The 12,025-nt window shown below is 40.5% G+C and overlaps 1 protein-coding gene across 6 annotated transcripts in view; it reads right to left on the reverse strand.

Annotated features, from left to right (window-relative positions):
- Window positions 1–12,025, reverse strand: part of PRKCA (protein kinase C alpha) — a 141,823-nt gene that overhangs the window by 15,823 nt on the left and 113,975 nt on the right. For 4 of the 6 annotated variants that reach the window (XM_082293893.1, XM_082293895.1, XM_082293891.1 and 1 more), the window contains exons 9-12: window positions 6,834–6,857; window positions 3,341–3,484; window positions 2,411–2,584; window positions 1,282–1,373 (exon numbers count right to left, since the gene is read on the reverse strand). In XM_082293893.1, the coding sequence (XP_082150019.1) occupies window positions 1,282–1,373; window positions 2,411–2,584; window positions 3,341–3,484; window positions 6,834–6,857 (434 nt within the window). The remainder of the gene's footprint in view (window positions 1–1,281; window positions 1,374–2,410; window positions 2,585–3,340; window positions 3,485–6,833; window positions 6,858–12,025) is intronic. The other 2 variants (XM_082293894.1, XM_082293892.1) reach the window with 1 other exon arrangement.

Here is a 12,025-nt window from a genome sequence, read left to right on the forward strand (position 1 = left end):
TAACTCTGCTGCAAAGGTCCTTATCTCTAATCACATACTGATGAATTCAGGAGGCAACTCAATGTACACTGCAATTCATATGGCATGAAATAATTTGCAGAAATAGTATTTCTTTATACAGCCTGTTAATGGATTAATTACACCAAGCTAATTAAAATGATTACCATATAAACTATAATTGCTGAATGCAGTTAAGAGGTATAGAGTACTGGTGGCTGTTTGAAGCTGGTTGCTGTGGAACTGTGCAAATTATATGTGAGAGGACTATTTAAAGATGAGATTAATTTTTAGGCTCAGCACAAGGGAGAGGAAGCAACTGAGCTCTGCAACACTCACTCAGAGGTGTTTGTGAACACGTGTGATGAAGATGCAGCACAGGCAAAAGCCGTCATGAAGCCCCACAGATTTTGTCAAGTGTTGGCAGGATGCATTAGCTTGGAGTCAAGGATGATCTGACACCATCTCGGTTTTATTCAGCGACTTGTTAAAATGTTTGTCTGCATCTGAAATACTTATATTTAGAAGGCCTCTTATTTCAACAAGCCCTGATGGCTTAAATCAAAATGAGAAATTATTTTAACTGAATGCTTAAAGCAGTTGGTCACCCTTGATTTTAAAGTTTCATTAGTAAATGATTTATGAAACACTAATAAGTGGTGATGAGGTATTATGAGGATGACTAAAATGGTACTGATGGAACTATTCACTCTCAAATATGCTACAGATAATTTTCAGTTGCTCACTGATGTGCCAGATGTACAATTACCTGAAAAGAACCATGGACATAAACAATTCTAATCCCTTATTAACTCCTCACAAATACATCACAGAAATTCTTACAAGCTATACATTGAATTATCTTGTATAAACTGTAATTTATATTGCAATGCTGAGTCTATTTGTACTGCCTTTCTCTGTAGCACTAATTCTGACTGAAGTATTCTACTCACTGTTTTTTTTTTCCTTTTAATATTTTTTTTAAAAACAACATCAGAATATGAAGTAACATCTTTAATTTCCTGCTGCCCTGCTTAAATTCTTGTCACTTTTCAAGTAGCCTCTCCTGCCTTTGTTTGTGCTGTATTTTTGAATAAAGGCACAGCTACCTTTGATCTATGTGTGCAAACAACATTTTTACCACAAAGTTCAGATTTTGGGCCTTAAAAACAAACAAAGGCCAGCCTGGACTTCATCCTGAGCCTGGGAAGAAGAAACCAAATCCTCTTACAGAGTAAAATCAAGATGATGACATGATTTAAATACATGAACATGAACACTCACACTGCTTGTGGCTCCTTAAATTTTCCTACTTGCTGGATGTGATACATGAGATCCCCACCATTCACATACTCCATCACAAAATAGAGCCGGTCCTAGGATCAAGTATTAAAGAGGCACATAAATACATTAGAGAGAATATTAGATATTCATTGATCAGCCAAAAAAGAAAGTCACTAGCACGTTATTAAAAAGCTTTTAGGATTATTAGGACTGGGAAAAAATTATAGATCAGGAAATGCAAGTGGAATGTTTTGTATAACCTTCAAGAATAAATGATTGATGAGGTCTGTCTAGTTTTGCCCGTTTTTGTGCCATGCTATTACAGATTATTTGTCTTCAACGGTTTCAAGAATTATACAAATATAGCTCAGTCTGAAAAATCTGTCTCTAAAAATAAATGAAAAGAAAAATCAAAGATGGTCAAAATTTCCTGCTTTGACGCCATTTCTAATCCTTCCTAGTAAGTTTTCCTTTGGGAAATGGTGTGGATATGGCACTTGAGGATATGGTTTTGTGGGGAATGTGGGCAGGTGGTTGGACTTGGTGATCTTAGAGGACTTTTTCAGCCTCAATGATTCCATGCCATTGAAGAGGCTGGCACAGTGACACTGGATCATCAGATCCATCCTGAAATCTGTCACTGGGAGATGTTTTGCAATGTGATGGGCAAATATCCACTTCACATATTTATAAGGAAAAAAAGAAAAAAACCCTCAGTGTCACCCAAAAGTGACAGAAAATTAAATCCACCAACACTGATTCATGACTAATAACCCCATGATATAATAACAGCCATTAAGACTTTTCAAGTACTATCCTCAGAGCTTTAAGAGTATTTAGGAGCTTGTGGGAATCTGGGCTTGAGGCTCTGACTTAGGAAAGCACATCTAATTACATTTAGGAATTGCCACGCTGGCCTGCTTGAATGACCGCATGAAGAAAACTCTTTAAAATTAGTTTTTGTACTTAAGATACAAGGGGTAATTACACGTGGGATTTCTTCACAATTTCTGTGTGCAGAGGCTACCATACATGGGTTGGATGATAATAAATGTTACTGAAGTGATAAAATCCATGAGCACACAGTCTGGGAAACATTGGGGTGGCAAGAAAGACAGAGCTCACGTACAACTGTCTGGAAACAAGAGTGGAGCTGTGTCAGGAATGGCGGCTTATCTTGCAGTGCCAGGACTCGTTTCTCAACCATGGTGCACTCCACATCATCATCCTGGATCACCACGTCTTTTTTCAGGATTTTGATTGCATAAAGCTCCTCTGTGCCCTTCCTGTCTGCCAGCATCACCTGCAGGAAAGAGAAACAGCGGCGTGAAAATCCCCCAGGCTGAGGAGGGAAGGTCACTCAGATGCCTGAAGACGTAGAAAGATGGCAAGCCAGCTTTTCCTTTAATTTGTATAGACAAATTTGATCAAACCCCCACAATTATGATCATTGTACAGCCATTTCAGACACAGCCTGTGCCCAAACCTGCTGCTTGATCGCGGGCTCCTTGCTGAAGGGCTGATAAAATGTTAAGTCCCAGGAGACTTCTTCAGTAAAGGGCACTTTATCACCTGAATTTTGTTCAAACAGACAGAAAAATAGCAGTCTGTTCTCTCAACTATTGGATTTCAAATATATATATATACACACACACAATTCCTGTTTTTTTTCCCAATATTCAGCCTTACCAATGTTGGTGACTTCCAGAATGGGCACAGTGACCTAGGTATTAAAGCCAGAAAAGTAGACTTAGTTTCCTTGAAACTGCCAAGAAGTGGGGATCTGAAAGTCAGCAACAAGTTCCCATCTTGCCCAACAGTCTGAGTTTTTATATTTATTTTTATTTTTTCCAAGAAAACTGCCAACCAGGACTGAAGCCTACTAGTCCTTAGGGGAATGACCTTACTGCCTGATTTCTTAACATTTTCCTCAAAAATGCACATCCTTTTGACTCTGGATTTTGCTTCTCAGAGAACTTTTTATTCATTCTTCTTCAAGGAAAAGAAAAAAGGAAAAAGGAAAAGGAATGTGAGTGGATTAATTATGAAGAATTCCTACCTTCCCAAAGCTCCCCTTTCCAAGAACCATGAGAAAGTTAAAATCTGTCAGCTTCACCCTGTCCAGATTGTTGGATGGCACACTTGAGTTCTTGTCTTCTGTTGAAGTAATGACTTTGTTACCAGCTGGCCCCAGTTTGGCTTTCTGAAGAACACACACACACATACACACACAAAAACAGCAAAGTGAGAAGAACAGCACATTTTTGTGGCAGAAGGGATCACTGGGTGGAAGTTGGAACTGGAAATGGCCAGGTCTGAGGTGGCAAACCCAGGCAAAAATCTGCATAACAAAATATGCACAGACACACCTTCAAAGACTCATTCCAGCAATACTTTTGACATTACTGAGGGATTAAAGTGGAAAACTGTGTTCATGTATAACCAAATAAAGCAGATATGCTTATCTGGTTAAAAGAGCAAAACCAAAGCAAAGTCCAAAAACAAAATTAAAAAAAAAAAAAAGATCATTGACTTTCATGCCAAAAGCAGCTTATATGGTGCTTTTTTTCTGAAATACAAAAAAAAAAAAGAGGCTCTCCAAAAATACCAGGTTTTAAGGTACACTGGGTATTTTAGGATATAAACAACCTCTTCAAAATATTCTCTTTTAAAATGGAATTCTTCAAGTCATTGCATAGCAAGAGTTAAGAAAATTTTGACATGCACTAAGAAAAGTAACTGCATTAAAAAACCCCACAACACGTGAGAGTTAATGCAGATGAACACGGCCACTTTCAAACCAGCAGTACAATCAACTTTGATTTTCAATCAAGGGCTGATCTGGAAAAGGGAGAAAGGGGAATATTACAGGTGAGGGCTCTGCCTTGGCCAGACACTCTGGTTTACAGGAGGTTGCAAGTCTCAGTATTTCACATGAGACACCATGTCAAGGCTCAAGTAAGCTGCATTTCAAATCTCAGAGTTAACAGAAGAGAAAAAAGTAAGACTCACCAAAAGATAATGCAGGCTGCAAGATAATATCCCTTTTTTTTTTTTTTTCTTTGTTTTCTCAAAATAATCCCCTATACCAGCAGAAGCAAAGCCAATAAGGTTTAATAATTCTTTGGGATATAAGTGCTTTCCCCATCCATCTGGTGTGTTGGTCTGGTTAATAACCTCTAATATGGTTAATTTACTTTGTGCCACTGACGTATGTTTGACAATTCTTCTCTCTGGACAACTACTCTTCTCTCTGCTCCACAAAAGGACAATAACTGTATATTATTGCTGTTTTATAGATAAAGAAAATTATAGAAGTGGAGGTTTATTCAAAGTCACACAATCTATCTCTTTAAAAGCCATGCCTGGCATACACCTTCGGCATACACCTTTGGCACTGGAAACTGGAAGTTACAAACTTTCCCCTCCCTGGAGGAGTTTCAAACCATAAAACTGAGAGGCACTCAATTCACAGACTCCATCTACTCTTGCAGGCAGTAATGTCAGATAATCATCTGACAAAATAACCACATGTCACTTGAAAACCATACTCAGCTTAGATGACTCTTCCTGCAATGCTGTAAGTGCAGAAAATCTTATGTCCTGCCACAGGGATATGATTTTTGGAAATTTAGATCTCTTTATTAAAAAACTTGTAATACCGCTTAGAATGGGGCATTTCCTACACAGCAATGTTATTACTTGTTGGCATGAAAGCAGCACTTGGAGATGCTGATCTGGATCAGGTGCTGTGCAAACATTTAGGAAGAGGCAGTCCTGGATTTCAGCTTAAATCCCTGAGTCTGCAAGGGATGTTCCTGTGGTAGTTCCGGTTGCTGGGACAAATCTGTGCTGGAGCTCTTTGGCAGCATAAAACTCCTTTCGAGGCCACACAAGATTGAGCCATAAGCAAAACAAGTGAAAAACCCCAAAATCCCAATATCCATTATTTGTACAAGATAAAGATGTGGCCCAAGGGAGCGGCTTTGCTGGCCATGCCTTTGTGATGCTCCCACGTATGGGATCTCAGATAAAGACCTTGCTTTTCTGATGCACAAAGCAATTTCAATATCCTCCTTTTCACTGAGTAATGGAGATCCAAATCAGGCCCTGAATGGAAAGCACCAGCTTTATCTCTTACACTTAAAACCCACTGGGCAGGTTGTTGGCAGCTTGTTTGAAAAATGCTTAATTTGAAACAAAAAATCAAATTTTGTTCAAGGTCATTTGTTTCTTTGGGTACAAATCTGCCAACCAGGCGGGGAGGTCTCTTCACAGCACTGCAATCCCAGGCTCTGGGGTTTCCTGCACTTTTTCCATAAAAAACCATGGCAGGTTCACCAGCAGGCTCCTGTTCCTGCAGCTCGCTCCAGACCTGGAGGCACTGCACTCACTCAGAGTGAACATGGGCTGGAATTGCCAGAATCTGAAGGCAGCATCTTAAAATAATATTTGAGAACCCAACCAGGGCCTCTCTGCATCCTCTGAGCACTTAGATTCAATGAGCAACAGACACTCTCCTCTCATTTCCATTTTTCTTCTTTTTTTAAATTAGACATCACCATCACTCTCAGTTTGAGAATTTCTTTTTCCAGATGGCAGATTTTTGAGGAGAACACAGGGTTCCTCTTGTGTGGTCAGGTGGGCTCTGTGCTGCCTGACCAAGGCAGGAGGTGAACAGGGCAGGAGTTTATTGGCTGTGCTGAGCTGGGAGTGACCTGTGCCCATGGGAAGGTGACAATCCCAGTTATCCCCTGGCTGAGCTGCCATGGGAGGAGTAGGGAGAACCCTGCTGCAAACCAGCTGAAAAAAACGGAGACAGGGCAGCCAGGGAATGCTGGGGAACAACCAGACTGACTCAAAGGAAGCATATAGCCCCAAAGTGGCTGGACTCCTTAAATTACCATAACCTTATGAAAAGCCCTTATTTCCCACCACCTTGGCCAGCCACCATCCTTTCAGAAGCATGCAAAAAAACCTCTTTCACATTTGACATGTGAATTCCTGTTACTGTGCTTTGGCTTAAGGTCCTAGTGGAAACAGAGAGGGAATTTCAAGACATTTCACTGAGCTCTATCGTGAGTTTTGTATCTGAAACACCTGGGCTATAGCAGAGAGAAAATACCATGCAGCCAATATCCTTTTCTGGATTGCCAGAGCAAAACCAATTTTGCAGCTACAGAAGGGACATAAACTCAAATTATTCCTACAAGCTTATTGGAAAAGACTGATATTTTGCCTTTCCTACCACAACTAAAATTGAAAATTGCAGAATCCTGTTTGAATCCTCCTTTATCTTTTATGGATATTAAAACTTGCTGAAGTTGAAGATGGCATTCCAGGTCCTGGATTAATTTTCAATCTACATTCCAACTCCTTGGCTTATTATCTTGGATAAAAACAGGGTATTGTTACAAGGAAGCCAGCTTGCAGCAAACCAACCAGGAAAACAGAATGTTAAAGATAAATTAGTCTGCACTGGTAGCAGGAAAGTTAATCTAAAAAGAAAACAAGACATGCACATCATCTTACTTCCTCTGGTTTGGACGCACCTTATCTCGGCCAGTTCTTTTACCCTGAAACCACAGGTGAGACATATCTTATATATTTAGCCCAAACTCACTTCTCCATGGAGTGTTACAGAAATTACAGTGTGCTACACTGGAGAGACTCTTGGAATTTGGCAGGTGCTTTTCGGAAAAGATATCTCAAGTTTCACAGTAAAAATGCTTTCGATTTATTTTTAATCTAAGAGTAACAATTGTACTTTCAATTAAATATGAAAAAGGTTATCCAAAACCTAATGAGAAGTGTGATGCAAAGAAGAAACAGAAGTGATTCAGGGAATAGTAATTCTTTATGGCAACTGCAGTAGTTCTCGTTGATTCTTTTCAAAATATTCTGATTTTTCCTTGAGAAGACAATTGAATAGGACAAAACAATAACTCTGAATGTTGGTTCTTCTGCCCTCTGTGTATATCTGTAGTAGAGAATCTTAGGAATTACACAGCAAAGAGACTGAATTGGTCATTTTACACATTAGCCAATAATAAATAAAATTTGTGAGGATTTAAAAAAAAGTATGCAAAATTCCCTTTCCTCCTTCCAATCTCTTCAGGGCAATGAGTCTCTTTACAAGATGTCAGCGCTTTAACACCTTGTACTGCTCTCCTCCACTGCTTCTTCTCTGCTGCTGTTTGCAATGCTCAGCTTGGTAAGACCGGCTTTGTTCCCATATGGGAACCAGGATCCAAGCCTGCCCAAACTTGCAGCCACCCCCTCCTACCCCCCAAGTACAGCTTCAGGAGCATCTTCTCCAATGGCAAAATATCCAAGCCAACACAAAGCTTTGTGTGCAGCTCACTAGAGGATGTGTTCCTTGGTTGTCAGGGAAACTCACTCTCAGTGAGTTCCCAGATGCCAGCAGGATCATCCCTGGCACCACATTTTCAAGAGGAAAAAGTGATAAATGAAAAAATATTCAACAACAGTGCTGAATTGCCACCACGTGAACAGAGTGCTGTGTGGAGAGCCACAGTCCATGCCTTATTGGCCCTACCAACACCTGACAGGGAGGTAAATCCAGAGCTCGGCTCCTGGCAGCTGTCTCTTCTGGATTCTCACAGCTCTGCTTCCCATGGATACCAGCATTCCCTCCTCATCTTTACAGCAGGTTTCACCCACCACCCCCTGCTCTGCCTGTGCAGTCGCTGAATGCAGTGAATGAGTGATGGAACAAGAGCGTGGCACTGTCCAGTCTCTGTTCCAAACCCCACAGCTCTGACTGCATGAGCCTCAGCAGTCCAAGGAGTGACTGCACAGTGCTTATCTCAGAGTAACAGAGTCACAGAACAGTTTGGGAAGGGACCTAAAAGATCATCTTATTCCACCCCCTGCCATGGGCAGGGACACCTTCCACCAGACCAGGTTGCTCCAAGCCTTGTCCAACCTGGCCTTGGACACTTCCAGGGATGGGGCAGCCACAGCTTCTCTGGACAACCTATCTCAGGTCCCAAGAATTGAGATTTGTGGAGCAGGAATGTCTCCTTGCCATGACTTAATCCCTCTAAAAATGATAACAAAGTCCCTGCTTCACACATTGCAACCAGCAGTTCTTTGCTCTTCAGATGTCCCTGTGTGATGGAATCAGCCATCTCACACTGCCACACCTTGAGCCAAGGTTTCTGCTCCTAATTCTTAAATTAACCCAAAGCCAGGGCAGGTAACACTCTGCATATCACTTACAAAAACGGCAAAATGGATGGTGAGAAGTGAGGAAGGAAGAGCCTGAACAGTAAAATTCCAGCTTCACTGTTTCGGCCCAGGGGGCTGCGGTTTGAAATTAATGCTCAGTTCTGCCTGCACTACCTGGACCCTGCACAAGAAGCATCAGAGTAGCTCAGATCTCAGACAAACCATAGAAGATGTCACTGACAGAAACAGCAAAGCTGATACTAAGGATGGAAAGACTGAAATAATAATGGTTTATCCAAGTCTCAAGGAAGGACCCATTCAGGTTTCCAGTCATGTACACAAAAAGTGGGGACTTTGATCAGTGTGTTGAGCCATTAGCAAGCCTTTAATAAAGCAAATAAATCCAACAAAATTCAAGTCAAAATCTGGACAAAAAGCCCTCCCATTCAGTGAAATGTTCTCTGTCATTGTGGCAGCTTGTTTGCTCCATTATTGCATTTCCATGTAATTATAGATGCTATGATAGACTACCAATTTCCTAGTTTCTACAACTTAGTTACCAGGATGTTGAGAATTTGAAACGAGGAGAGTCCATTTCTAAGCCCCAGCAAGACCTAATGCTTCACTAGACAGAGGTCCAATCTTAATGCCATAACCTAGGGCCAGCTTACAATTCATCAGCAGAGTTTTGTTGGAAACCAGGGAGGTGCCCTGTACCAGGGACACCATCAAGGATTCATGAGGTTCGCACATGGATTTCAGTCATTCCTTGGTGACTTTACACTGCAGCAACACTTCTCTGCAGCAAGGGGAACAGTGAAGAGATGTAAATAAGCAAAAACTGATCATCAGCACTCTCAGATTCATTTTCGTGACGGCAATGTCACAATGGCAAACTGTGATGTAATTAGTAAAAAATGTAATATATAAAAAAGAAAATGCATTTTTCTTTCAATGGCTAAAATAGTTATTGAGAAAAGAGCTGGGAAAAAATTCATATCATTCCCATTGCTAGCAAAAAGGCATGAAGGCAAATGGGATGTTTCATAAAGATGTAAATGAGGTGGGTGATAAAACTCTTCCTGGGAGTTAAATACCAACTACTTGATGTTTTTAGTTTGCTTTTCCCTTCATCTCCTCTCCTCCTCCTCTTAAAATTATTTAATATTTACCCTGTTAATGACTAACAGTAAATTTACTTGGAAGATTTTCCTGAAACAAATATTTGTGCTGTATATGGAGAGGATTAAAAATGCCTTTTGCAGAAAGCTTGTCCAAGGACACGGGAACCCCACTCCTGAAGCCACCAAAGTGTTGGGCCAAGCAATCCCGAGGTGAGCAGAGCAGTACTTGTTTTTACACCTGAAATTATAAAATATTTTGATTAGAGGAAAAATTATCATCAGTGCCAATTATAAAACTTGAATAAAGGGCTGTGTGCAAAATGTTATACTGAATTTTACTGAAAAAATGGTTTAATTTAACGGGTTTGTATCTTTCTAAATATATATACACACAAACAATGTGGATGATTTCCTTCTTTTCAGGCCTTTTGCTGGAGCCAGCTCAGCTCTGGGAGCTTTTCCCTGTTCTTTGGTGACCTCTTGTGGTTTCTCACTCTGAGGAGGAATTATTTTCTCAAGCACAACTTTATTTAGGATAAAGGGAAAAAAGGGAATCTGAAAGGACAAGACAACAGTTTAATATATTATGGAGCATCTCAACAGACCTTTTGTGGGGTTTATAACAACATTCCCTATTCAATTATTTTTCTTTTTTTTGTATTGCTGCATGGACGTTAGAACTGTATGAAGAACCTGAACACATAATTTCTACAATATTCCCAAATGTGCCAAGCACAGGGTGAAGGTAAACTATACTCCCTAGAAAATGGAGACAGCAAAGTCAAATGACTATGAAAGACATTGGAAAAGGGATGTATCTGTCCTCAGGAATTTCAGGGGATATTGCCCTGGACAATGATGTCTGTCTGTGAGCTGTGAAATCCAGAGAGGGAAGAGTTTCCAGTTCACCATTTGGCACTGTCAACATGTTTAATCTGTTTAATAATCCTGCGGCCACCTGAGTCCACTTTGTTTTCTGCCTTTATTGCCAAACACTCTCTCCCCTGCAACAGAGCAGTGCCTAACGAGATGAAATGTAATTAAAGAGGCTGCCTAGGAATAATATTCAAGAATTCTTGCAGAAGTATCCCGTGGTAGTGGTAATAAAAATCCCCAAAAGCAAATAGGATGCTACAACAGCGAATCCCTAAGTGCCAAAAGAAGAATTGCTTTTCTATGTGCTCCTTCATTCTTTAATTATGCAAATTACTGCTAGTTTTCAATAATAAAAAAATCTAGAGTGTGGAATTTGCTTTCAAGCCTAAAACTCATTTTGATAAAGGAAAAAAAAATTCTGTTCTAAAAGAATTTTTAAGGACTTCAGTTCTCCCTGATCTTAGAGCAAATCCCTGCAATCAAACCCCGCCAGCCGCGCAAAGCTGCAGACCATGACTGATTTTAAAACCTTGGAATTCTGAATCCAATTCTTAATGTGCTCTAAATGATTTCTCTCTCTCTCTCTCTCTCACACACACACACACACAGATGAAGGTGTTTTCTGCATGACGCTGAGAAATAATCTATTTAAATACACACTTTACAGTGGGAAAAAAGCAGGATAGGTGTGTGACCTATCCCGGTGTCTGATTATTCCATAAGCAAGTATTCACAACATCTCCCATCTGCTATGATAAATTAATTTTTGTACATTTACTGGTTTCTAGCTCAGAATTGTTGGGTTATCCTCAGGAATGCAGCCTTTCCTCCTTCACTTTCGCCTGCTGCTTCCTTTCAGTTCCAATCCTGCAAACTTGGGCATAAAACCTCCCCAGCAGCTCTACATGAAGTGATTCCCCACAGGTCATTCCCAAAGACACACTCCCGGCACAGGGATCTCCTGGATCCCCCCAGGAACGCTCCTGAGCTGAGCTCAGGGCTCACTGTCACTGCTAGCAGCAGAGGAATGAGGATTTGTAGTGATTTAGTGAGAAAACACAGATGATAAACAAGGAAGCATTTTTTCCATGAAAGCCCCTGAATTCCAGAGTGTCCCCATAGAAACAGAGTGCCAGCTTTCTCCGTTGGAATTCATGTTTATAATCCACCAGGACTAAACATGAATTTTGCCTGTGAAGCAGCAGCTGTGGGAAATTCTTCAGTACTTTTTCTGGGTGCACTCCTGTGGTGGAAACGTGAATTAACCAAGGACTTTTGTCAGCTTGTATCAGCGCTCTTCAAGGTCTGGATTTTACAATGAGGTGACAAAATTTCCTATTTATTTCAGATGCATTTTGTCAGGGTGACTTTTGCTCTTGTTTAAAAATGAGACAAGTTTCACGAATGAAACCACCATATGATTTTATTTTAAAATATGAAGAGGTGTAAAGGATTGAGGAAGGGCAGTTCTCTTCTGTACACGCTTTTCTGAGACACAGAATCAAAGTTAAGAAAAAGTGAGTAATGTGATTTTTCTGGTTCAGTGTTAG

The sequence above is a fragment of the Coloeus monedula genome (assembly GCF_965178545.1).
Source record: "Coloeus monedula genome assembly, chromosome: 19".
NCBI lineage: Eukaryota > Metazoa > Chordata > Aves > Passeriformes > Corvidae > Coloeus > Coloeus monedula.